Raw genomic sequence first — 24604 nt, forward strand, 5'->3', positions numbered from 1 at the left:
TCAACACTGTCGCACATTTCGCCGCATTATCACGGACCATCTGTTCACCCAAGTTATCATATAGTCGCTCCATTGTAGTCCTTCTTCACCACTCCTTCCGTCTTATAGCCTCCGTATCTGAGTCTGATGTATATACGATGTCCACTCTTTTTGCTCCACAGCTAGTTTACATGACCAAACACAAACTCAGCAACAGTGATTCAACAAACTTTGACCGATCCGATGTTCCCGGCGTTCTCCTAGGCTCGTTGACAAGTGTGGCTGCATCGGTGTCTGTGTCTGCTTCCTGCAACGTGCGCACAGTCGCATCAGGTGCTGAGGCTGTGCCCTCCGCTTGAGCTTCTGAAGAGTTAGTTGTGTAGTTGTTGTATCATGAGGCAGATCACAGGCCCTCATACCAGATCTTGGAGTTGGAGGGGGCGGTGTCATAGCGAGACAGCACTGGATATGGTTTATCGACAGAACGAAAATGTTGCAACTGATGTTCGACACCTACAACATGAGATGATATGATAGCGACACATATCAATTTTTTCGGTGACGAAAGTCGCGAGGCTGAGGATTTTCGGTCCTCCAATCCGGCTGTGAATGCGAAATACGACTCGGGGTGACCGCGGCCAAGCAAGAGGCGCACGCTCAGCGCATAGCTTGGGAACAGTCAATTGTCAGCAGGTCAAGACATGACTTGGCTAATAATTTCAAACGTAGCGAATAGTTTCAATTCCCGTGTTACTTTGTAAACGAATCGCTGGTTCTGAGCATTCCACGTGCGCTGCTTTCGCTCTCATTCACCGCAAACTGCGCTTTCCTACTATGCGCACGATGATGGCCTGAATGCGGTATTGCTATGTCTGCGTCCAGTCCCCCGCAGTCGAACGACCTTGACTGCGCCAAGGATACTTTCACTGTTCTGTCGTAGCAGGCAATTGGTCGAAAGCGACTGCATGTGCGTTGTCATGTACCAGTGACTGAATATATCTGCTCGTCCTCTTACCTTCACTTTTCCTCAATCTTCTAGCAGACCCAGCCAAAGCACTTTCTGCTCTTTGAATGATTCATCCTCAAGCACACCGCGGAATGCGACCTCAGCTTCCAACAATCCTGGTTCGACGTCCCTCTCTCCCATTCCTTCATCGTCGTCACTACCAGAACTATCGTTGCGCCTCTCTAATGCGTCAAGCATAGCCTCACCCCTGGTCTCAAGCTCCTCAATGCGTTCATTAGATAATGCCAGTGCTTCCCTAAGCGTAGACTCGGTGTCTGCCGCGGCCTGGGTAGTGGCCGAGGTGCCCTGAGCTGTGTACATCTGCAGCGTAGCCTTCAAGCTCAAATTACGCTGCTGCACCTTGTCCTTGGTACGGTCGCTCTTCTTAAGACGGGCGACGGTACGCATGGCATCGTTGAGCTGATCGACAAGCTTGTCGTGCGCGGAGACGAGTACCTGGAAGCGCGAGTAGAGTTGCCCGCCAGCTGTCCTATCCTCTTCATGACGGACCCGGAGTTTGGCGTTTTCCTGCTCAATCTCAGAGACAATGCAAATTTGGTGCTCAAGGTCCTGATGGGCGGCCGTGAGGTCCTGTTCTTGCTTCAGAGCGAGCGAGCGCCAATTGTCCCGGTCACGACGGAGGCGAGCTGTAAGTGATTGCGCCCATGATAGCTCACTGAGTAGACCTTGCTTCGACCTCGAGGTTGTCTGTGGGGACTTTGGAGATGGAAGGGCGTGTTGGTGGCTGTTGGTGAAGCTTCCCTCGCCTGGTACGCGGAATTCAAGTGTCAATGAGCTCGTCGGCGCGGAGGCATGTCGCATGAATGATCTGAAGAGTCGCGACTTTGGGTTTGCGGTGACGAATTGCGCTTCAGATACAGCGGCTGGCATCTTTGGTATTGTAGCTGCCGATGTTCGGGTACCAAGGGGATGTGACGAGGGTTGCATATAATGGTGGTACTACAAAGAAGGTGGGACAAAGAGATGGTCTCAGGTGCCGATGTCAATATGTCACACCCAGCAAACGAGTGTGCTGTTCGAACGCGGGGTTCAACCCTGGGTAACTGTCGCTGCAGGGTCGCGTCTTGCACACAGCGCGCGGTCACGTGCGAGCGCGATTGGATCCATGGATTGCCTAGGTGCTGCTTCCACATTCACCTCGCACTTGCACAGTACAACGCTACCGGAAAGCAAGTAGCAACGGAAGGAGCATCTGAGTATAGAGGTGTTGTAGGAGACGACGAAGTCCATATTATTCGCATCATTGAAAACTTGATCTCGAAGATGCAAGATGCTGTGACTTACCGGACGCCCTCATGCGACCCACACACACAAGAGCATACAACACCCTACAAAGCTACCGCTGCCGCAAAAATGCCCATAGCACCCACCATGGCCATCGCAGTCGGGATAGATCCAGCAGGTGCCAGACCAGTGCTCGGTGTCGACGCGGCACCGGATTGAGACCTTGAAGGCGATGTCGCCCCAGTTCCTGATGCCGGGCCAGTAGGCGATGGCCCTCCAGACGCTGACGCTGATCCTGGAGAAGACGCACCAGTTGCGGTGACTAATGCAACCACCTGATACGCCTCCATCTCCTGTATTTCGCTCTGCGACAAGACGCTCGTCGACGCGACCTGATCGGCCTGATCAGGGACGTATCCGCTTTGGGTGACATCACAAGTCAAGTCTGCCGTTGACATTGCGCCCTGCCAACTGCATGCCATATCCATTGTCCACGCGCCTGGCGTCGGGTCCGTGAGGTGCATCTCGTACGTCTCAGGACCTTGTAGGATGGTGTATGGCTCGCAGAAGGAGTAGTCCTCGTTGGAATCATCGTCCTGGCGGCGCATGCGGGGCGCGGGTGTAGGTGAGGGAGTCTCTGAGGGGTCGTCTGGGGTTGGTCCTAGTGGTGTTAGTTCAATCCCTCGCAACAGATGTATAACGTACGAAGATCAGACGGCACGACAGAGACACCGGCTCCATCTGAGGGACAGCTGTTCTCGTAGGTTGTTGCACTCGCATCTGAACCTAGCACGGTGAGGGTGCTGTCGAATTGGAAGAAGTTGAGGATCGTCACGGACTCTTGCGCAATGGCAGCGCCGGTGAGGAGTGGGATGTAGCTGGAGGGACGCATGTTGGATGACTGGCGACGGCTGATGGAGATGCACCGCTGTCACGGCGGACTGAGCTTGAAGTTATACAGTTCCTACCTTTCGAAGTCAATACTTCATATTGTTACCGAGGCGCCACCATGCCTTGTAATTTTAGGCGACGAATCGCGGTCGTGGTGTGCCTGGCGTTGGTGATGATGCATCAGCAAATACGAGAGGCGGCGAAACGCGCTACCCGTATCTGTTGCTTCCTAAGCCCAGGGGCGCGCGTGGCTGAACTGTGATCGACTCATAATGACAAAGATGTTACGGTAGCATGTAGCCCCATCGAGGAGAGTGACCAGACAACCAGCCCTGGAGGTGTCTACATCGCTCTAGAATGTTGTTTACTTCTTTTTCCAGCCAATGTAGACTCTGGGGTAACCAATTGGTTTCTTTTTGGCATGAGGCGGTGGGAACAAAGGAAGTGTGGTGATGAAGGGTAGAGCGAGGGTGCGAGATTGAGGTCGTGGCACGCGTCAACAACCCAACTTAAACACACCGCACTCGTCGCAACGGGTGAGAAAAAAGAAGCCTGCGCGCGAATGGCTTGTGGTGGGTGGCTGGATCGTCCCCAGTTTGAACGGCGGGCGAAACGACGTTTTTAGTTTGGCAAAAAAAGGCAAAAAGATGTTCCGACACCGGGAATCGAACCCGGGCCTTGCCGGCACTGCGCTGCAATAGCGAGCTTACTCTGCGATGAGAGCGGCAAATCCTAGCCACTAGACCATATCGGACTTTGATGGGAGAGTTGCAAAACTAAATGTATATATTTGAAGCAAAAAGTTTCCGACGAAAATTGAGAGGTTGGAAATGAAGTTTGCAGACTAACAGACAGCAGAGTGGACCTCGACACGGGCTAGAACAGTAAGGCATCGATTATGAATTCCTTATCGCACAGGCTATAGAAACACTAGTCATCATTCATTACGTCATTATACAGCAGCGCAGTGGACAGCCCCAGAAACGCCAAAGGAAGTAGGCTGAAGGTCAACAGCGTCAATGGTAGATCCCATTGCAACTTAAACCCACGCATTGACAATTTGGACACGAAAGAAACATCTCCCTATCCCATCACCGGCGTGTCTGCACGCTCCGGCAACGACTGCGCGATCGGTGCCAGTCCCAGCAGCCTCATGCCATTCTCCAACACGACCGAAGTCGCTTTATATAGCGCAGTCAAACCAGGGGTGACCTTCGCATCCTGATCACCCGCAGCATCCTCTGGAAGATATTCAGCAAGCTGTTCAGCCAAAGCAGCGAGATAAGTAACAACACCAGCCGGCTCTAGCGAATGGTATGCCGCATTCACGACCTCCGGGTACTGAACCAGAATGCGCAGAAGATTGGCTGGGTCTTCTTCAGCCAACACTTCGTAATCTTCATCCGAGAGTTCAGCTGCGGCATCAGCGCCTTTGAGCAATTGGCGGAGCTTAGCCAGCCAGTACTGCAGATCCGGGCCCGCACCAAGCTTGAAGGAGGCCATCGCACCAGTATCGAAGGCATGAGTTGTGGTCAAACGAGTTGAGAGCTCTTGCACGAGCAGCGACGATGTCGCCAGTCCTTCCTTGACATTGTCCAACCCACCTACCACTTCGAGCTTCTCGGCATCGGCTTCCGCCAACGCAGCCATCGCTTCCTCACATGCGTCCAATATACCCTGTGGCTTGTATCCTTTACCAAGTGTCGCTGCCATCCTCGATACCTCGCTGAACTTGACGTGTTGAAGCTTGTCAGCGAGCTCCTTCATGTCCATCGCTTCCAAGACTTTGATGAGCTGAGTGAAGTGGACGCTGTTGTCACTGGCAACCACGTATATCATCTTGTCGAACGAGTACTTCCTCGAACGCTCCAACACCGCGGCGAGGTCTCGGAGAAGGTATGTGCTGCTACCGGAGCGGTCGCGAATGATGGCCGTACCAGCCTTCGCACCTATGTTCTGCATATGGATGATCTGAGATCCCCCACTCTCCTCTGAGATACCCTTCTCCTTCAGCATCTGTTCGGCTTCCATCATGGTTTCGGGCTTGATCTGCGACTCGCCAGAGTACTCATCGAAGCGAACACCAAGGCGCTCGTAGAACTTGGTGTAGTTGTCGATATTGGCATCTCGCACGCGCTTCCAAAAGGCGACAAGCTCTTTGTCACCCTCTTCCAGCTTCTTGAAAGCTTCGTTACGTTCCGCAAAAATGCCCTTGCTTTCAATCTCGGCCTGCGCTTCGCCCTTGTCCTCTCCTTCCTTCGCTACTTCATCGCGCGCTTGCTTGCTCGCCGCTTGTTCGGGCTTGAAGTCTTCTTCGATCTTGTGGTAGATCTCAAGAAGATGTCCGACCGGATCCACCTCATACATCTCTTCTGAGCCGTACTTCGACCATCCAACGTACAACAACGCGATCGGCTTGCCCCAATCGCCGAGGTAGTTGATGCGCATCACGTCCCATCCCATCGACTTGTACAGTCGGCCGATGCATGCGCCGACAATTGTGCTTCGCAGGTGTTTTCCTTGAAACTCGCTGGTGATGTTTGGGGAAGAGAGTTCGACGACGAGCTTTTTACGTGCTTCTCCAGAAGAAAGGGTGGAGCCGTAGATATTCTTCCGGCTTGAGATGTATGGCAAGAGGAGCCGCGATAGCGACTCTGGCTTGACGAAAACGCGGAAGTGAACACCCTCCAGGAAGGGCAAGAGGAAGAGTGGATGGTCGATTGGGAACTAGGCTGACTTAGCGATTGCTATGTCAGGCAGACTTAGACATGGAAGGTACGTACCTTCTTCATAAGTCCGACAGCCACTTCTTCAGCTTTAGCACCAGGCTGGAGCTTCGGGAGTATGACCGCCAGATCGCCATTGAAGATGTTGTTCGGCCATTGAATGGACTTGTAAGCTACGTTGATGTCACAGCCGACAGCGTCGGCTAGTACTTCGGCAAGGTAAGTGCGGTACACATCGAGCGGATTGGCAAGCACTTCTGCGTTATTGACCCCAGGTATGGGAACATTGAGTTTCAAAGTGCTGAGTGTATTTTCGAGCGCCTCCATTTCGACGTATTCTTTTGCTACGTTCCTTGTTGACGACAGCGTCTGAAAAGTGTTCCAATGATGCGCTTCAAACGAGGCTTCCGGAAAACGATGCGGTACCGAACGATGAATCAAACGGGATAGAGCCTTATGGCACTCAGAATGGGTCTAACAGCCTGAAATGCTCACCGGTGAATCTTCTCAGCCTCATCGTGGAAGCGCACGCTGCCACGTCGGCTTGGACAGCGAACCTTGGACTGTCGTGTTTCTCGACAATTGGCCTGCCTCATGCACCTCATCAGCCATGATCAATGAGATGAAGGTATGTATCATCTTGGAGATGCGCGTATTATCGGTAAGATACTGATTCGTTCCATCATCCACCATTCCGTGTATAACAGGCGGGGTAAGTGCTGTCATCATCTTGCGACCAATGGCATTTCCTTCACCCATCTTAGCCTGGGTATTCTCATGCAGCCGTGAGTCACAATATCAATGCAATAGTCGAACAATCTTCGATCTCTTGAACAATTCTATCAATGTTGCTTTGACTACTTCGTCTTCTTGAACCAAGAATAAGTCCGCCTGCGCTGTACCACGGTGTCGCCCGTTGCATTCTTCTTGATGATGGCACTATCATCCTTTGACGTCTTCTTCACCCTTATCGCGATAGTGTCCCACCAATTGGGCCGGTACATGTGTCCTTCCACGACCAATCGCACAAGATGAACCAACACTATGAGAATAAAATTCAACCCCAAGAAAGAAACCAGATTGCGCTCGAACTTAACGACAGGCTCTTCGATCGCAAAGAAAGATGTGACAAGGCTAAGTGGGCCAATGTACTGGACCATGAGAACTGCGATGTAGTTGTTCTGCTGCATCATTCGCGCTCCGAGAGACGTTTCTGACTTCTCGCACTGATTCTGCATGCGCGACAGGGCCCTGTAGTATTTTGTCAACTTCAAGAATTCCTTGTCGATGCTGTGAAGCATATTTCCAAAATGTGAGGCATCAGACTTTGGGGTGGAATTGGAAAAGTAGCCATGGTCCCCGTTTGCCCCAAGAAAGTCATGCCACATCTCTATTGTGTCCTCAAGAACCGGCAACAAAGCCCCAAAGACTTCGAGCATACGATCATGCAACTTCAAGGGATGCGAGGCACGCGCTTTCAAAGCTTCCTCAAAGTCGTGCACAACTCTCTCCCACTCCTCGCATATCTGTCCAACTCGATGCCTCAAGTTCAGGAGAAAGTATTCCCTTGGATCCCAAATTGGAAGATTTGCGTCTTGCTTTCCTCGGGTCATCTGGTCAGCATGGAATCCTTGGAGTGAGAACTCTCCGTCACCAAATTGCCGGTCTGGATCAAATCCGGCATCCTCGAATCCATATCCGACGTACTGCCTGACACTAGTACCACAGATAGTAAGAGAGATCTGCGCAGGGTAAAGACCCAGATCACCGGGCTTAGTTGGTTCTGGTAGAAGATGAGCCAGAAATGATAGATTTATCCACTCTCGATGCGGCTTGATGTTCTTTCGTTGTGTGTGGAGCTTATTCGTTCGCATCGCAAAGAAGGGCAGGTGAAAGTCAAGCTGGTAACTAGGCATACCACTGGTCTTCATACTTATTAGCACATCAGCAATCAGATCGCTGTTGATATATCTCACAGAAAGGCCGACTCCCATTGAAGGACGGAAAGCATGGTATTTAGTGATGATATCCTTGAGTGCTTTATACTGATGATGCGGTACAGTCTCTGTCAGCGCTACAAAGTCATAGCCATCCGGGTCGAGTATGAAGCTGTATGGCAGAATTAGTTGACGTGATCTAGATTGGGTGCGAATACTCACATCAAACGCCGGTCCGAATCTGGTAAAATTTTATGCTTGAATCTCTAATTTAACTGGTCAGTTACGGTAATTCGGGTGTGAGCAGCATATACATAAGCGCGATAAACTGGGGCTCCTCTCTGGGTACCAATGAAATACCAAATTGCCGAAGTTGGTGACACAAAGAGAACATGGCTTTTCTGCATATCCTAATGCCCGCATATGGAAGCCAAAAGTCTCGGAAAGATCGAATAATGATTACCTCTTCTCGAAGTAGCGTGTATAGCATCTTCGCTGTCAATGGTACGTTGGGACGTCTTGAAGTAGGAGAGTATCGTGCTGAAGCGCTTTCTGTAGAAGCGTCCTTTGGAATGCCTGGAGTGGTGCCCGCAGCAGGGTTATTGTCGAGTGCGCTGTGACAATGACTATCCGGCGTATGTGGATCTAAGTGAGGAGTTGCTCCGTGATGGTAAGGCCTTTGAGCAGGAGACAATGCAGACGAAGCCAGGGGATATGCACTAGAAGTTCTATCGTCCAGCCAGATCGTCCCCTTGGTCTGCTCGTCAAGGTCGGTCCTCTCGATACTTCCGTAGAGACGGATTATTGTCTCTAGTTTTGGTGGGATGGAGTCGTCATCATAGGCGCGCACAAAAAGCTCAACACATCCGCGTTTGGGTTCCAAGGGCAAAAGTCGTAACTCCTCCATATATGAAAGATCCTCGTCTGGAATTGGAGCGTCATCATACAAGTCACTCCACTGCTTCGCAAGCGGGACGAATGAGAATCGGCCCCTTGTAGCAGTCTTGTCTGGGGGGCTAGCATTCCATCCTAACTTAGTAAATTCACTCGGTTAGAATGTGGAGATACATACCTGCAGGGGGCGCTGCTTGGAGCAACATGCTCGTCTGAACCCTGGTCATGTATCATCTGGGAAGAATCGCGTTAAAAGGGTGATGCGTATGCCAAGATGCACGACTGGCATTTTCTTCGACACACCGAATTTTCCGCAAAAGGTGAAGAGCGAAGTCAGTTTCCGAGCTCTGTGAGGAAATGCTCGGCGGCCAGTATGAATATATACAAGCGCTCAAAGCTGCGGAATTGAGAGCGCGATGTATTACGCGATATCGGCATCGCATCTCAGCTGTCAAGGGTCATGACAATCCCCTTTGCTGTCTCATGGTCACACGGCGCTGTATGAGCGCATGGGCAAGCATGTTACGGTGTTGGATTTGAACACGTAGCTGGCTACGGGTCGTGTTGCACCACGAGGCTTTTGTGAGGCTTTCATCTTGCCTACTTTCCAAAGTGCGTGAGTGGTTATCCTCCCTATCTTAGAGCCGGCGCGCTACATTTGATATTAGCCTCCGACTTCTGCCGACAAGGCAAATCCTGAACGGGATGAAAAGCACTGAAATCCAGGAGACTACCCTCCAGAATCAATCTCCATGAGCCTAGTCTTGTGTGACACAGGGCCAGCGAGGAGCGGCGTTGTGGTGCGATCAGTGGCGTTGGGCTCCGGCGATAGCCGAATCTCACTGCGTGGAGGACGTTGGGCATTTGGACTTCGCCAGCACCCTCGAATGCTGCAGATTGCCTTGCGAATCATATGTTAGAGATAGACGGTCGCAACGAGAGTGCGTACCGATGAGCGGCACTTTGGTAGTTGGGTAATCCGAGGCTAAAGCACTGGGCATATCATAGCCAGCCACATTAGGAAATGAGATAATGATACGTGCCAACTCATAACTGTCGTTCTGGACGCGGTCGTGCTCCATAGCAAGCGTTGTAAGTCATCAGGTTAGAATTTGAGAGAGAAGTTCAGAGTAGGGCTGAAACTGTTGTTTCATTTTGAAGATATTTGTAGTCGATGACAACAGAATTGCTCTGCTGTCTTTTCACTAACTCAAGAGGCTGTCGTATCAAAGCTATACACGCGTTAGGAAGGTATGCCAAGTGATGCCACATGGAGGAGACCTGGTAATCGTGTGTTAACTCACCGGTTTCTCCTCCCAAGATCTGGCACCCGGCACGCCCTGTTGCAGAACCACGGTACTGTCATCAACAGATATCGTGTCCAACGCTTGTTGGCTCCGTTGTCGTATGTCCATACCCGACATTGCAGGCTTGGGTTGACTATCATACGTAGTAGACTGGGACGTTGTACTGCTACCCAAAGTTGATGAGGATAGACCTCGTCTCGAACGGGCCAAACGACCCCCAACACAGGAGTGAGACCCAGTGGCAGATGCTCGAACCTGGACCCGTGTTGTCGTGCAGTATGCACATCTTCCATAACCACACCCCGGGCAGCCGGCGCACGAAATAGGTATGCTTGACTTCCCGCATTGACACTATAGAGTCAGGTCTGGGTCGCGGAGAATCTTCTGAGGCGTCCACTCACGCAATGCCATATATAGACGTGTTTCTTCTTGGCCTGTACTGGTGTGAGTGGAATAGGTCGCTATTCGTCGACTCTTTTCGTCTCGAACATACAAGGGCTTGGATAGGTGGAATGTGAGACCTAATATATGGATATAAGAATGCCGCTCAGATCACAATCGAGGAGGACGCATACCGTCTCATCGGCCTTGGTTGAACAGCCATTGACGCAGTTTGTCGTGACTATTCTGATGATTTCCTAGTCGCCTCTTAGGACATCAATACGGCTGCAGAATACGACTACATAATCGAGTTTTTTCGTGTACAGAAGAGCCTCTGTCTCTTATGGAGAAAGTCTCACCGCTTGATCTCCGAGAGCGGTACAATGCTTTCGACGGAGAAAAACAACCACTCGTTTTGTTCTCTCAAAGTGTTTGTGTATACTGTGTAGCGTCCTCAGGGACTGTGAGGCTGTATGAGTCCTGATCGTGACCACTTCGTGTCACTTTCCGAGCTGCTGTATGGCATCGCACGTCGATGGGTATACCAATGCGAAATTTTTAACACAAGGATGGCGGGGTACCGACATGTTCCATCTGACGGCGAGAACCAATGACAAAGAATCATGCAGTGTGCAATGTCGTACATGACCGATTCTCGGAGCTTTGCATCGTGTGTTGGCAAGACTCAAGTCTTCTGGTCTTCGCGATGCACAACGTGATAGTGTTCAGGAGAAAGGGATCGCGAGTTATATATATTTCGCTGGCTGGAGTGAAGAAAGATAAGTGAGGCGTCTAGACTATGAGCAAATTTGGTACATTACCATCACCGTCGGGTACGGTAGGATGTGTTGCGACACACGTTGGATGGTGAGAAAACATGGTATGAATCTCGAAGCACGCGGACGGCTGTGGAGGGGGGCCGGTGATTTATGGGGGTCGCAGATCTTAGCGTGAGCTGCGCCTGTCACGGTCGCGCAACGAAGACGCGTCAAACTATTTTTCGACTTTGGACATACGCGCTCCCGCACCATTTGATACTTATTGCGCGACTGGTCATTGTATAAGAGGCATGCCAGCTTCTCGCCTATGCTGTCTCCTCCCAAGCCCAGAGCGTATTCGGACCCACTCTCGAACTATGGACCTGCAAGCAGTGACATCACGACTGCAGGAGCGACTGTAGTATGCGTCTAGAGCTACCTAAGGGAGGTTTAATGGCAACTTCATTCCTCTCAACAACCTGGTATGCTCCTGCCTTCTCAATTCTTCCGCTCATCGCACTCTGCTCTTTGGCACATCAGCGTTCGTCCTTTGCTGACAACTTCACTCAAGTATTCTCCATTCATCGCTACCCCCGCTATCCACCATGTCAGCGAAAACTCTCAGCATCAATTCGACTCTGAGTCTGCCGAACTCGCAGTACAAGATTCCACAGATCGGCTTCGGAGTCTACCTATCTCCAAAGGATGTGTGCGTTGCTTCATGTAAGAAGGCCTTCGAGGCAGGATACCGTCACATCGACACAGCCCAGTACTACGCGAACGAAGAGCAAGTTGGCCAAGCGCTGAAGGAAAGCGGGCTTCCTCGGGAAGATGTTTACATCACATCCAAGATTTTGAGCCCTGGAGAGGACGTCGAGTCTACATACAAGAAGGTCGCCGAGAGCGTTGAGAAGCTTGCTGGAAAGGACGGCTACGCAGACCTGTTCCTCATCCACAGCCCCAACGGAGGCAAGGAGGCGAGGAAGTTGATGTGGCTTGCGCTGAAGCAGGCGCAGGAGAAGGGCATCGTGCGCGACATTGGTGTCAGCAACTACGGCATTCAGCACATCGATGAGCTCGCCTCCATCGATAGCAAGGCCAGCCTACCTGCTGTCAACCAAATTGAGGTTTGTCAAACCTCTCACTTGATTGCGCAACCGAACTGACAGATACGTTTAGCTTCACCCATGGTGTCAACAGCGCGAGGTCGTCGAGTATTGCAAGTCCAAGAACATCGTCGTCGAAGCCTACTGCCCGATCGTCCGCAACGAGAAAGCCAACGACGCGACGCTCGCCAGCATCGCTAAGAAGCACAACAAGGAGCCAAACCAGGTTCTCATCCGATGGAGTCTGCAAAAGGGCTATGTTCCTCTTCCCAAGAGCGACACACCATCCCGCATTGTTGGCAATGCCGACATCTACGGTTTCGAGCTTGACAAGGAGGATATGGCTAAGCTGGACGGTCTAGATCAAGGAGCCAAGGGCGCTATTGTGCAGGCCGTAACCAATGCTTAAGCTGCGTTTCTTGCCTCACACATCGTTAACAGGCGTGTAGATGAACAATCGGTCAAGGAACATGGCGAACGCATCCGCAGCTGGGATCAATTCTATGCGTACAATGTTGGAGGAAGCCTACAGGAACCGGGCGCCCACGTATTTCATGCCTGGTCCTCGGTTCAGTGTACAGTTTCTAGACTGGATTAGCAAGCGAGCATAGCCTCTCGCCCATAGTTGATTCACTTGGATGCTGTGTCCTGTAGCTAGATCACCTACCTACGCATCGCCTGAATGCAGATACAAGCAACTACATTTTGACTGGATGCTCACATGTGAGAGACCCTCTCTTGCGGGGGTTAACTTCAATGGTGAATACAGTCGTATTTACACTGCGTGAAGCGTAATTGTGTATACTCTCGAAGGCAGTTGTTTCTCCCTGGCCATATATAGGGTGTGACCACGTTTCATGTTGTCCAACACGCCATCCCGGAGTGTCCAGACTATGGTGCAATGGAGGTAGTCGCATTAACTTGCGGTTCTCACCCCAGAAGCCCATGAGACGCTAAAAAAACCCTCTCCACCACACCATCTCTCTAAAACGTCCCCAGAACCTCCACTATACCTCTTGGACCTCCCACTAGCAAAAGGACATAGTGGAAACAAAAAGAAAGGTCTTGCCCGGAATCGAACCGGGGTTGCCGGAAGACACTGATTTAAAATCAGAATCCGGAGTGATAACCGCTACCTGGAATGGTTATTAGCGGGGGCAAGCGAGAAGTGAAATGTTTTACAACGTACACTACAAAACCGATGAAAGTTCGAGTTTAACAGAATTTATAATCTAGGACTGCATGTGACGTGCGCGGCAGTCGGAACCGTGGCGTGAAGAAGGCACGAGGGTGCAAAACGTGTCGGTCGCTCCTAGTGGGGTGGTGGGGGTTCTGATTGAGACGGTGGGGTTCTTCAGGCTTCGAAACCTCAGAACGCCGAGGGTGGGGTAAGTAATGTTGCAATACCCCAAAATTTCATGCTTGTTCTGCTTGCAACCTAGGAGGCACTGTCTATCTTCACACTCTGGGTGTTAAGCTCATCTTCTATTCTTGCAATCCTACAGATGCATGCAGACACTATGCTGTGTCTATTAATACTAACCAGCAGTAAACATACAGGAAGAAAGAGAATACAAATCGCAAGGCTGCGCAATGCTAGATAGCATGCCGCCTGGTATCACAAAGGAGCACCGCGAAAAGAAGAACGTGTAGCGCCATCGCTAAAAGAACAGGAAAAAAGGGAATGTTGTCGTAGGGCGTCTATCAGCAAAAGAACTTGTACACCTTCTTCCACCTTGGCCACTTCCTCTTCTCCTCGCGCTCCTCTTCTATCAGTGCCTGGATGTTGAGCTCGCGGATGCCGGTGACGAGATCCATATTATGCGAACGCACGACCGAGGTGCGGAACCAGAACTTGTAGGGGAAGTAAAAGGCAAGGGTAACTGGTAGCGCAAGGTAGACGCTGAAGAAACGCTGGAGACGTTGTGATGTTGTAAGCACGTCCATGTCGATTGGAGCGACGGATACGTAGAACTGTGCAATGAGAACGAGGATGTTGAGAATGAGGCCGACGTAGGATCCGATGAGACCAGGTTGAGAGCGGAAGGCGAGCTCGTCCAGGCTGTGTCCTTGCACCTTCCACCCTTGACGGAAGCGGATATGAGCTAGGCAGATGGACAGCCAGGTGAAGACCGCTGAGAGAGCAGACAGTGCAAGCAGCCAGTTAAAGGCGGCGTCTTGTAGCTTACGATCTGCGCCGGCAAGGAAAGCGAGGAGACCGAGGGAGGAAGCAAAAGCAATGGAAACGAGAGGGCGACCCTGGCGGTCGATGTAGGCGAAGATCCTGGGAGCTTGATGTTGCTCAGCAAGTGCAGCGAGCGTGCGCGAGGAACCGTAGATGGAAGAGTTGCCGACTGACAGAACAGCAATCATGATAACGGCATTGAAAACAGACGGCAGCCCCTGAATACCCGCGTTCTGGATAGCGATGACGAAGGGTGAGGCGACAGCATCGGCAGAGTTCTTGTCTTGGAGCAGACGCGCGTCGTTGTAGGGAACCAGCAATCCGACGATAGTCAGGGAGACGATGTAGAACAGCGAGATACGCCAAAAGACCTGCTTAACAGCGGTAGGAAGGGACTTGCGTGGATTGGCTGTTTCCGCTGCGGCAAGACCGACGAGCTCAGTTCCTGAAAAGGCAAACGCGGCGTTGACAAAGACGCTGCAGAGACCCTTGAAGCCGTTGTTGAATGGGCCTGGATCGCGCCAATACATGCCGCCAATGTAGCCTCCATCTGGACCTCCGCCTATGTTGATAATGATTCCCAGGATAATGAAGCCAATGACTGCTGTGATCTTGATGATAGCAAAGACGAACTCGGCTTCACCATACCCTTTGATACCGAAAAGATTGATGACGACGATCAAGACCAAGAAGACGGCCACCCAAGCGTTGTTGTTGACCTTGTCACCGTTCCAGTACTCGATTGTAAAGGTAGCAGCGACGATTTCCAGTGGTAGTACGACAAGCCATTGGAGGGCATAGTTCCAACCCATGGCAAAGCCCCATGCGGGGTCCAGGAAGCGCGTCGAGTATGCCGAGAAGGAACCAGCGACGGGAAAGAGTACTGCCATCTCACCCAGTGCGTGCACGGTGGTGTACAACATGATACCTACAAGGCAGTAGCAGATGACGAGCGATGCTGGACCACCATTTGCTAGCGCTTGCCCTGAGCCGACGAATAGGCCGGTACCTGGTAAAGTCAGTTTGCGGATCGTCGCTTGATTGACGCATGCCAAACCATACCTATGGAACCTCCAATTGCTATCATTTGCAGATGGCGACCTTTTAGTCTCCGCGCAAGTGGTGAGTTTGCCGTGTTCGCCGCCGCGGCTTCTGGATCGAAGACGTTCCCGTCGGCCCCCATGCTTCCCTTTGGCGTCATAGTCATGGCGAAATTCGGGTCCCGCTTGAAGCTCTCGATGACCCTCCTCCCCAGACCGTCCTGGTACCGTGATGATTCGCCATAGTAGTCGGACCCTTGCGAGGCTCTTCCAAAACTCTTCTCGGTGCCGTACATGTCGTCGTCTATCGTCATGGTGGATAAGCGCAACGGCGCGATAACAAGCGACGATAAAGAGTGTAGAGTGCAGCGGTTCTGCACGTCGGTCGGAGTCGCTGCAGTGCAGCCGTTGGAGGAATCTGCTTTTTCCTGTGCGATGGGCGCAGGGGCGGGATATGAGTGCGGTGCTGACGACCAGACTGGCAGGGCTTAGGCCTATTCTTGAGGCGCGAGCGCATCCACGGAACTGAGGCGCCCAGGGTCAGTGTCCTTTCCAGAGTGCCGGGTTGGGACTATCGACTAGGATGTGCAGTAGCCGGGGTGCAGCTAGATTTGGCTTAGGTGTGGGAGACGTTATCGCAGCGTGGCGCATCTATGGAATCAATAGACGCAGAGCTTGTCCAAGGGCAGAGCTGTGCAATAGTGATGTGATTGTTAGTGAGATGTCGACTAGCAATTACCTTTACGGTTTGCAAGGAGCCTGTAAGGAGCATGGTGAGGGGACTGGTATCCCCGTGGACCGGAGAAATGTTGCACATTCGCTCCTTCTTCGCTGAGTTCGCTCCTTCCGCCTCCATCCTTGGCCGCGGCAGACACCGATGACTCCAAACGTCCCAAAAACCCGCAAAGCTGCAGGCGGTAATGTCACTCTCGGTCACTTGACTCTATTCTACAGTTCTCCAGATTTGCGTCTCGCGTGTCGGACTCAGTAACGTCTTTAGGCGCTGGCTGCCGGCGCTATCAAACGACGGCGACCTCACGGTGTCGAGTCCCAGTGGCGCTTGCGTGCCTTCCCCAAGTCCAACGCTGCACGGGCCGCCCTTATCTCCAAGCCACCAGCACTCTTGCGGCATGTGCGCGCAAGACATGCCACTCACCCCACGTCACGGTCAAACGTCTTCAACCAACCTTCCAATAACCGCCATCGCAGCCTTTAGGTGCTCCTTGCTGTGTTGCTTCACGCCTCGAGCTCTTGGATCGTGACTACAGCCGGCGCGACCTCGGGCTCGACCTCTCACAACACCCGTTGACCCGTCCCGCTGCCGCAGCATTGGCGCATGGCCAACGTGCTGCTTTAGGCCTTCCAAGGTTGCCCCTTCATGCTCTATCATGAGCTCGCCTATGGCCTGGAACATTCACAAAACTAATGTCCCGGCAAGTCCTAGCCTCTACCGTCAGAACCGTCAGAACGGCGAAGCGATGGCTCGACATGGATGTTTGGCCACCCTGCGTCTAACAAACCAGCCCGGCACATAGCTTCCTGTCGCTATTATGTGTACCCATTACGCGCAGCCGTGTCGATACTTGCTCGATGAACGCGTCGGTAAAGACGGGTAAATCATATCACGTCTTCCCGATCCATATCGCTTGACGACCCTCCATCAACGCATCCTGCCACATGCAGGGGCTACCAAGCATTCTCATGCTTCTCAATTTAACATCATCTTCATCCGATGCAGGTACAGATGTCGCCTATCCATCGCTTGGTTCTCGGCCATCGGTATCTTGAGAGAACTGGGTATTGTACCAACACCGCGCCGCAATCTCCTTTGAATTGTGTGCAGTATGCTTGTCGACTAGCTCGGCTTGCAGCGAACGTACACGAGCAGTACGCCCCGCATCCTCTCGTCATGTAAGAACACACGCTGGCCCATTGCGAATCAATATACATGTGTGCTACCTGGACCCTTGTACCATTTCCCGTATCAGTCAAGTAACTCTGCCCATTCGCCTGCATAGTCGAATATCTTACCTCATCGACGATTAGCCGTCCCTTCTTTCACCGGCAGGCTCTTCGTAAACCTCACATGTGCAATCTCATTTGCCAAGAATCCCTGGCCAGGACGCAGTGTCGTTACGGCTACCGTTTATTACTGGTGGGGTCAGAAAACGCCCAAACCCACATGGTAAGCCACCACCAGCACCTATCACATTATCGCAACACCCCAGAGTCTCTACCAACTGTTGCCTGTTTCACCGACTCTGCCTCGGTTGAAGATTTCTCACTATCGCTACACACACATGTAAGCCGTGATCGCAGTTTCGCAGGCAGAATCGCGTCAGGATCGGCTTCGCTTGAAATTCCTCCAGTCTTCTTCGGTGCAGCGATGGCGCTCGCCGTTTATGCACTGATGCACAGACTGATCTTCCCGGCTGACCTTGCATCTTCCGAGGAAGCAGCTTCCCAAGGTGGCGTATCTGTCACCCCATTCTCCCTGACATCTTTTGTGAGCACTGCTTGGTTGAGGGCATGCCGCATTCGTTTCCAGGACATGATACCACAGCAATCCCTTACCTCTCCCTCAACCTGAACACCCCTCTCGGATGTCCGTACTAAGATAATGCGCCAAATTCGGACTTACTCCCTCCTGGCCCTTGCGGCGTTTGACGTAACACAGCGTTGCCGTATCGTTGCCTTCCCCTGCACCACCTCCCACATCTCGGCTGTTGGGCTTGTGCCTCGTGCGCATCACATGGCAAACCTCACGCATTGGGCGCAATGTCACTGAGAATAGTGCGCATGACTGTTTCAGTAGACTAGAATCGACCAGGAAGCTCTTATAGACAAGAGCATGTCACTAAACAGCTCCACTAGACCATTCTAGCGCTTCCGACATGTTGGCCGCGTTTTAACCAACACAAGTTTTAGCCGCAACACCGTTACTTTTCCGCACCAAAGATCACCACCGGAACTTTGACAATGCCAGATTTCACACAAGGTCACACCAACTGTCCCAATCCAACCTCGCCTCCGATGCCGCATGTCCACCACACCGCCTCGTCGAAGCCAATGTGCAACGCAAAGGCTTATGTTGAGCGCAAGTAGATCCCTACTGATACAGCTGTTGTACTTGGATACGTATATGCATACACGTGTCTTTGTGCAATGTTGTTCTGCGTCATCGATTCTCGTTACTTCGGGTGCTTCGAGGGCGTATCGTGCAGGGGTATATTGTCATCATGACGTTGAACTGAATGATGCATTCGCTGATCGGGACCTGGGACCGGGTTAGTCGAGAATGCTTGTGTTCCCAAGATTGCGTCTACGCTGATCGATATGCAGTACTAACGTTGACCCGTTGACTTCGTATCCTAACGATATTGCCGTTCTCTTCAAGTCGATTTTGTGATGAGCAGAATCTCATCTAGGGGTTCAATACACTCTACACGCGTAATGGAAATATAGGCGCAACTAACAGGCGCCATGAGGTGCAAATGGTGCATAGTGTATATACGTGTCGATAAGATTAGAATGAAAGAAAGGAAAAAGCATGTATATGTAGGTATCCGATGAAAAGGATAAACGCCGCGAATGTATGCCGTTAAAGCGCGAGAGCATGAAGATGAATGCAAGAAGCGAAAGAAAGTGAACAGCAACGACGCATCAAGAACAACAACTACAGTCCACAATAGGCCAAAATAAGCGGCCAACCCCCACATTCTCAACAAAATAACCTCAAACCTCCTCTTCCATCTCGCGCCAATTTTCCAAATCATCAGGCCTTCTCTTTGAACTTCTCCTTGGGCGGAGTCAACGGCCCAGGCGTTTCCTCCTCAATGAACTCGCCCTCACCCAACTTCCCACCAAAGGTATCCACCTCTTCGACCTCCTCGTCTTCTTCCTCATCTTCCTCTGTGATGCCTAAGATTTCTCCACTCCTGCGGCCTTGTACACTCGTTCCCCGACTCCCCATACCACCTTCTCCGCTTCTACTCCTCCAGCCACCACTACCATTTGCCGAGCTGCCGTTCAAGCCTCCAGTATTAACATTAAGCATGGGACCTTTGAAAGGGCTCTTCCTCCTCTTTGCGAAGACAAGACCGGGAGACTGCGGGGGAATGCTGTTTCCGTTTCCGAAAGCGGCGCTGGATTCGTTGAGACCGGGTGGGAAGCCAGAACGTACAAGGCGGATGTTGGATGGGAAGCTTGAGGAGGTGGGGGTGGCGGGGAGGACCTTGATGCTGTTGTGGGGGGATTTGGAGGGTTTGTGTGAGTGGCCGCTTGTGGAAACGGCGGGAGAAACGAGAGAGGCGGAGGATGTGGATGAGGCTTTCGAGTGCGAGTGGTGGTGGTGTGGCATGCTGCGGATCGAGGATACAGATGACGAAGTGGATTTTCGACCGCGGAGACCGCCAGACGAGCGACGATATGAGGATCGTGGTGTTAGTGGAGCGGGCGATGCTGAGAGCCTTCTCATGGAGCCTGAGCCGTGTGTTGAGCCTCGGGGCCGCGGGCCAGCCATTTGTGGTGTGGGCGGAGACCTGGGATTCGTGTGTACAGACGATCGATTCGCTGTACTCTGTCTTCGTGTTGAATCCGAAGATTTGCTTGGAGGTATCTTTGGGGACTGTCCACTGCTAGCTTTGGAACCCGGCGATCGCGCTCGTTTTGACGTCTCTTTTATCCAATTCCGGAGTGTCAAAAGGTGATTGATGAAGGGCTGTTTCCGGCGTCGCTTGGGCACGAAACCGTTGGGAGAAAGAAGATCTGGGTTGGTGGATACGACCTGTAGCATGCTGCTGCGTGAACGCCGTCTGTCGAGATCCTTCGCTGGTGGTGGCGGGCGTGAGGAAGAATGGGACTTGCGACCCCGACGGGTATCGATTGGAGGCAGTGGCTTATCGTCGACTGTGAGATTGGGGGAGGTGATTAGCTCTGGCAACTTTGGTAGCTCGGGAGCACCTGTCTCAAGTTAGAAGGGTTTCCTGACGTCCGCCGTGATACTCACCATGTAAGCTGCTTCGATTTGTGGTCCTGCCGCGACTCTTAGGCGTAGAAGGAGAGTGTATGCCTTCTTCGTCAGACTCTCTTATGGTAGGCGCAAGTTTGTCAAGTCGACTACTTGCAGCGCTCAGTCGCCGGAGGCTCTTAGCCTCTGCTTCTTTCTCTTTGCGCTTGCGTTCTCGCCTCTTTGCCTTGCGTTCCTCTTTTTCGAGCAGCAGTGCCCACCAACCAGCTAACGAGTCGCATCTTTGGGCTAGCACGTTCTCAATCACCATGTCAATGTCCACCCCGGCAGCGCGCATGCGGTGTAAGACCTCCTTCTCCAGCTCGGTCGAGAAAGGCGCCGGCTGTTGGAGTTTCAAGATCTCCTGCTGGCGGGGCGCATGTTCCGATAACCAAGGGTTCTGTAGTATGTCTGCCAGTGTAGGTCGCAAGATCGGCCGTTTGGATAGTAGCGACTGACATAACTCCTTTGCTTGCTGCGGGAAGTGCTCCGGATATTTGGGGTCCTCCTTCAGTATCTTGTTCTTCGTGACCATTTCGTCGTCGTCGTCAAAAGGTAGCTCGCCCACAAGAAGCGCGTAAAGAATGATGCCCAAACTCCAAACATCCACCTTTTCGCCTGCGTACTTTTCGCCCTTGAGCATCTCCGGCGCGCTGTAGCAGATTGTTCCGCACCATGTCTGCAGGTAGTTGGACTTGCCCTCGTACTCGCGCGTGAAACCAAAGTCGACCAACTTGACATCTCCGTGCTTGTCCAACAGTATGTTCTCGAGTTTGAGGTCGCGATGGACGCAAGACTTGTTGTGGACGTAGGTGACGGCGCCGACGAGTTGGGTGAAGATGCGCTGAACTCTGGCGGGCTCGAGGGCGCCCTTGGCCAGTAGGTAGTTGTAGAGTTCATCGCCCTGACAGTACTCGAGTACGAGCCATACTAGGTTCTCGGTGACTATGACCTCGTACAGGCGGGCTATGTGTGGGTGCGTAAATTGGCGGTGGTGATGGATCTCGCGCGCGAGGTTGGCGTCGTCCTTCTTCGCGCTCTTGAGCACGACCTGCTTGCGATCAGCGTGGTTCCCCGTAACAGTCCTGCTGGTGGTACCTTTGAGCCATTGCTGAGTTTGTGCGACGCCAAGTAAACCTTGCCAAAACTGCCCTTGCCTATAAGTTTCCCCAGTGTATAGTTGCCGACCGTCTTAAGATCAGTCGCGGCGAACTCACTGTTCCTGCGTCAGCAAATTGGACCCGGTGAAACACGCAGCCGGCGCGCAAAAGCAAAGAACGAACTTACTCGAGCAACTGTTTGTACGAATTCGCGAGCTGCTATAATTTCAGTCTCAGCATGCGTATTGCAAACATGCGCCTGGGGGAATTGCTTGTTGCGGCGCACGAGCGTCGTTGGACGGCAGCGGGACGGGGCCTACCTTCTTCCTCTGGGCCTGAATCTCAGCCTGGGCTCTGAGATTTGACTGCATGGAATGATGCGCCGCTGCTCCGTGGTGTCGCCTGCGCAACCAGCGTCATCTATGGGTTGCAGGAGTTCGGACTGGCGAGCGAGCGCCGCGGAAGAGAGAGACGGCTCCCGTACAGGCCCTGGTGGCAGCGAAAGTGGAGAAGGCCGCAAACGCCAGGGGCCTAGGGCGTTCGAGATGTGCGAGGATAATAATACTAGCTTTGGGCCGACCGGAAGTGCGAAGAAGTGTATATTAATTGTGAATACTCCCAGGCGGAAGGGGACTGGGCATGCCGTCAGATCTCTCCTGAGCTTGCGGTGCTGCCATGGATTCGGGGAGCGCGATCCTGGTCGCAGATCATCCACATGCCACTGCTCTGGGAAGGCGCAGGCACCACCAGCACAATGCGACGCGACATGGCCATGGACATGTTTCTCGTCTCGAATGTACAAGTCAATAACGTTTGTGCAATGTGTTCTTCGACCAAGAGCCGGATGCATGTATGCGCTTCTTCCAACGTTGTGTTACACATCAACACAGGGACCGAGATGCGAGGCACCATTATCAAAATACAAATAAATCTACAATTATTACCTACAGTTTACTACTCGGCCCTCCAATGTACGTCTGGCCTAGCTTCAGCATGTCGATCGCCTCTTGCACCATCTCGTCCACAATCTCCTTTGCAGGCTTGATATCGCCGATAACCCCCGCAACCTGGCCCATCAGGAACGGGATATCCACGTCCTTTCCATCGTCCATGTCCTTCGCCAGCGGCACAATACCCGCCTCCGTCAGCTTCTTGATCTCGTCCTCGCGCTCGTGCCATTCTTTGATGTAGTCGTTGTACCTGACACGCAACGGTCGGCCACTGACAACGAGTGTCCGGCCGGTGTCTGTGAAGTCGGCGGTGACCACGTTCTCTTTGTGCATTTGCGAGCAGCCAGCTTCAGTTGATGCCACGAATCGCGTGCCAACCCATACGCCCTGTGCGCCTTGCATCAAGCTGCTTGCCAGGCTGCGGCCATTGTAGATGCCTCCCGCGGCCACTACAATGGCTGGCTGGCCGGTGAGCGGGCTCTTGTATTTGCGCGCGACGTCCACGACGGATGGTATTAGGATGCTGTTCGCAATGTCGCCGGTGTGTCCTCCGCCTTCTCCACCCTGGGCGCATACGATATCCACACCTGCATCTAGTGCCTTTTTCGCGTGCTTGGGGTGTCCGACCATGTTCATGATCAAAATGCCTGCTTCGTGAAGCCTCTTGATCGTCCGCTCGGGCGGTACACCAACAGCGCTAACAAACAGCTTTGCGCCATTCTTGATTGTGACTTCGATAAGATCGTCGAGCTGTCCATGCGTGTAGTCATGGTTCGTCTTGCGTGCGCTGCCGCCGACTTGTGGGAGTGCGAGATCGACACCGAAGGGCAGGCTCTTGTCTCGGAGGTTTGACTTGAGGTCGTCAATGATCGATTGGAGCTGTTCCGGCGTGTATCCGAGACCACCAATTACACCTAAGCCACCAGCGTTTGACACGGCAGCCGCGAGGGGGCCACCAGAGGTGCGCGCCATGCCGGCGAGGATAATCGGATACTGGATGCCCAGCAACTTCGAAAGCGGCGTCTGCAGTGCCGGCGGTGACATGATGGCGTAGGCTGTAGTGACGTGCGGTTGATGAATGCAAGTAGATGGGGTAGGTCACGTCGGATAACGCCAAGTTCGGTCTGAGTAGTGTGCTTCTGGCAACAATGAAGCTATATGTAACCGCATGGTGAGTATGGGAATGTGGATGCTAAATAGCGGCCGTGCCTGCTGCCATCGACTGCCAGGGGTTTTGCGGGGAAAACGTGGGTGCATAAGCCGAGGCATCTTAGCTCGACTCGATACATCGTGGCCATTGCCGAGATTCGCCCGCCGTAGACGGAATGAACATGCATATTTGGTAGTCACAATAGTCATGGTATGGGAAATGTTCTGCTGGAGAGCACGATAATATGAATGTCGGATATCATGATCCAAGCTATCGATGTCGTTGTCAATAATCGACCTCTCGCACTATACTCACGTATGCCAATTGCGGAGCACAAAAATGCTTCAATCAACACCCAAATTCGGCTCCTCCGGCTCCTCCGCATGGTTTGACGCAAGACGAGCAGATGTCTCGTCAGCCATTGCTTTCATTTCCGCATCGAACTGCGCAGCCACATCATCCCAATTCACCTGCTCCATGAACTCGTCGAATGCTTGGTCAGTCATATTGAAGTGCGCAATAGACGGTAGGTCCACATCATCCCAACTCCACTGCTTCACGATATCTTCGAGGGATTTCGAAGGCGTTGTCTGAGATGGCGGAGGCGGGACATCATTTGCAAGTTGAAAAGACGTGGATGGATCGAAGAGTGAGTCTCTATGATATTGCTATTAGCGTTTGACTCCATTCATTTGCCCATTAGCTTGCGCATGCCCATTGACTTTTCCCTGCACAGTTGTTGGCTGCGGCGGAGGTGGAGGGACAGGCCCGAACGGTCGATGCACAAGTGCCGGTTCAACACCGTCTTCTTCAGTGTCGTCGTCGTACTCTGCGCTATCTTCATCTTCGTATTCGTACTCGCTCTCCGTGACTTCTTCATCCTCTTCGTCATGCTCTTCGTGATCCAGCTCGTGCATCGGAACCTGGCCTCGACCTTGTGC

At 52.4% G+C, this 24604-nt stretch overlaps 8 protein-coding genes and 1 non-coding gene across 9 annotated transcripts; 1 reads left to right on the forward strand and 8 right to left on the reverse strand.

Moving 5' to 3' along the window:
- Nucleotides 1-688: 688 nt before the first annotated feature.
- On the reverse strand, nt 689-2133 carry BKA58DRAFT_215173 (uncharacterized protein). Its single transcript, XM_046166141.1, has one exon. The coding sequence runs from the start codon at nt 1931-1933 to the stop codon at nt 1007-1009; it is 927 nt and encodes a 308-aa protein (XP_046023629.1). The 5' UTR covers nt 1934-2133; the 3' UTR covers nt 689-1006.
- On the reverse strand, nt 2134-3376 carry BKA58DRAFT_215188 (uncharacterized protein). The gene is made up of 2 exons (XM_046166142.1): nt 2936-3376; nt 2134-2891 (listed from the first exon to the last, which is right to left on the reverse strand). The coding sequence occupies exons 1-2, from the start codon at nt 3120-3122 to the stop codon at nt 2335-2337; spliced, it is 744 nt and encodes a 247-aa protein (XP_046023630.1). The 5' UTR covers nt 3123-3376; the 3' UTR covers nt 2134-2334.
- A 395-nt stretch (nt 3377-3771) lies between these two features.
- BKA58DRAFT_t62 lies at nt 3772-3875 on the reverse strand. The gene has a single exon. It is a non-coding gene; the product is annotated as a tRNA-Glu (tRNA).
- Nucleotides 3876-4213: 338 nt separating this feature from the next.
- Nucleotides 4214-6498, reverse strand: BKA58DRAFT_342652 (uncharacterized protein; the record flags this gene model as incomplete). Its single annotated transcript, XM_046168371.1, has 2 exons — nt 5905-6498; nt 4214-5848 (listed from the first exon to the last, which is right to left on the reverse strand). Coding segments are annotated over exons 1-2 (1905 nt in total), but the record flags the coding sequence as incomplete, so codon positions are not given.
- A 172-nt stretch (nt 6499-6670) lies between these two features.
- Nucleotides 6671-9020, reverse strand: BKA58DRAFT_388960 (uncharacterized protein). Its single transcript, XM_046170702.1, has 5 exons — nt 8857-9020; nt 8248-8800; nt 8007-8050; nt 7824-7956; nt 6671-7772 (listed from the first exon to the last, which is right to left on the reverse strand). Exons 1-5 carry the CDS (start codon nt 8910-8912, stop codon nt 6705-6707), a joined length of 1854 nt encoding a protein of 617 aa, XP_046023632.1. The 5' UTR covers nt 8913-9020; the 3' UTR covers nt 6671-6704.
- A 2262-nt stretch (nt 9021-11282) lies between these two features.
- On the forward strand, nt 11283-12963 carry BKA58DRAFT_388974 (NADP-dependent oxidoreductase domain-containing protein). The gene is made up of 3 exons (XM_046170703.1): nt 11283-11606; nt 11696-12251; nt 12304-12963. Exons 2-3 carry the CDS (start codon nt 11730-11732, stop codon nt 12637-12639), a joined length of 858 nt encoding a protein of 285 aa, XP_046023633.1. The 5' UTR covers nt 11283-11606; nt 11696-11729; the 3' UTR covers nt 12640-12963.
- A 617-nt stretch (nt 12964-13580) lies between these two features.
- On the reverse strand, nt 13581-15995 carry BKA58DRAFT_364756 (amino-acid permease inda1). The gene is made up of 2 exons (XM_046168856.1): nt 15478-15995; nt 13581-15424 (listed from the first exon to the last, which is right to left on the reverse strand). Exons 1-2 carry the CDS (start codon nt 15767-15769, stop codon nt 13935-13937), a joined length of 1782 nt encoding a protein of 593 aa, XP_046023634.1. The 5' UTR covers nt 15770-15995; the 3' UTR covers nt 13581-13934.
- A 2993-nt stretch (nt 15996-18988) lies between these two features.
- BKA58DRAFT_215385 (kinase-like domain-containing protein) lies at nt 18989-22199 on the reverse strand. The gene is made up of 5 exons (XM_046166144.1): nt 21884-22199; nt 21751-21782; nt 21562-21679; nt 20464-21514; nt 18989-20417 (listed from the first exon to the last, which is right to left on the reverse strand). Exons 1-5 carry the CDS (start codon nt 21932-21934, stop codon nt 19231-19233), a joined length of 2439 nt encoding a protein of 812 aa, XP_046023635.1. The 5' UTR covers nt 21935-22199; the 3' UTR covers nt 18989-19230.
- A 170-nt stretch (nt 22200-22369) lies between these two features.
- On the reverse strand, nt 22370-23798 carry BKA58DRAFT_388979 (2-nitropropane dioxygenase). The gene has a single exon (XM_046170704.1). The coding sequence runs from the start codon at nt 23555-23557 to the stop codon at nt 22508-22510; it is 1050 nt and encodes a 349-aa protein (XP_046023636.1). The 5' UTR covers nt 23558-23798; the 3' UTR covers nt 22370-22507.
- Between the last annotated feature and the right edge of the window lie 806 nt (nt 23799-24604).

Source organism: Alternaria rosae (assembly GCF_020736505.1).
Source record: "Alternaria rosae strain MPI-PUGE-AT-0040 chromosome Unknown BKA58scaffold_7, whole genome shotgun sequence".
NCBI lineage: Eukaryota > Fungi > Ascomycota > Dothideomycetes > Pleosporales > Pleosporaceae > Alternaria > Alternaria rosae.

What these genes read in the sequence shown, in the direction of transcription:
- BKA58DRAFT_215173 (XM_046166141.1), bottom strand. Translation starts at nt 1,933, where the DNA reads ATGCAACCCTCGTCACATCCCCTTGGTACCCGAACATCGGCAGCTACA.
- BKA58DRAFT_215188 (XM_046166142.1), bottom strand. Translation starts at nt 3,122, where the DNA reads ATGCGTCCCTCCAGCTACATCCCACTCCTCACCGGCGCTGCCATTGCG. An exon ending in TGTCGTGCCGTCTGATCTTC is followed by an intron (nt 2,892 to 2,935) that starts GTACGTTATACA and finishes TAACACCACTAG; the next exon opens with GACCAACCCCAGACGACCCC.
- BKA58DRAFT_388960 (XM_046170702.1), bottom strand. Translation starts at nt 8,912, where the DNA reads ATGATACATGACCAGGGTTCAGACGAGCATGTTGCTCCAAGCAGCGCC. An exon ending in CCAAGCAGCGCCCCCTGCAG is followed by an intron (nt 8,801 to 8,856) that starts GTATGTATCTCC and finishes ATGGAATGCTAG; the next exon opens with CCCCCCAGACAAGACTGCTA. An exon ending in CAATGGGAGTCGGCCTTTCT is followed by an intron (nt 7,773 to 7,823) that starts GTGAGATATATC and finishes ATAAGTATGAAG; the next exon opens with ACCAGTGGTATGCCTAGTTA.
- BKA58DRAFT_388974 (XM_046170703.1), top strand. Translation starts at nt 11,730, where the DNA reads ATGTCAGCGAAAACTCTCAGCATCAATTCGACTCTGAGTCTGCCGAAC. An exon ending in CTGCTGTCAACCAAATTGAG is followed by an intron (nt 12,252 to 12,303) that starts GTTTGTCAAACC and finishes AGATACGTTTAG; the next exon opens with CTTCACCCATGGTGTCAACA.
- BKA58DRAFT_364756 (XM_046168856.1), bottom strand. Translation starts at nt 15,769, where the DNA reads ATGACGATAGACGACGACATGTACGGCACCGAGAAGAGTTTTGGAAGA. An exon ending in AGCAATTGGAGGTTCCATAG is followed by an intron (nt 15,425 to 15,477) that starts GTATGGTTTGGC and finishes TGACTTTACCAG; the next exon opens with GTACCGGCCTATTCGTCGGC.
- BKA58DRAFT_215385 (XM_046166144.1), bottom strand. Translation starts at nt 21,934, where the DNA reads ATGCAGTCAAATCTCAGAGCCCAGGCTGAGATTCAGGCCCAGAGGAAG. An exon ending in TTCAGGCCCAGAGGAAGAAG is followed by an intron (nt 21,783 to 21,883) that starts GTAGGCCCCGTC and finishes CTGAAATTATAG; the next exon opens with CAGCTCGCGAATTCGTACAA. An exon ending in AAATCGAAGCAGCTTACATG is followed by an intron (nt 20,418 to 20,463) that starts GTGAGTATCACG and finishes AACTTGAGACAG; the next exon opens with GTGCTCCCGAGCTACCAAAG.
- BKA58DRAFT_388979 (XM_046170704.1), bottom strand. Translation starts at nt 23,557, where the DNA reads ATGTCACCGCCGGCACTGCAGACGCCGCTTTCGAAGTTGCTGGGCATC.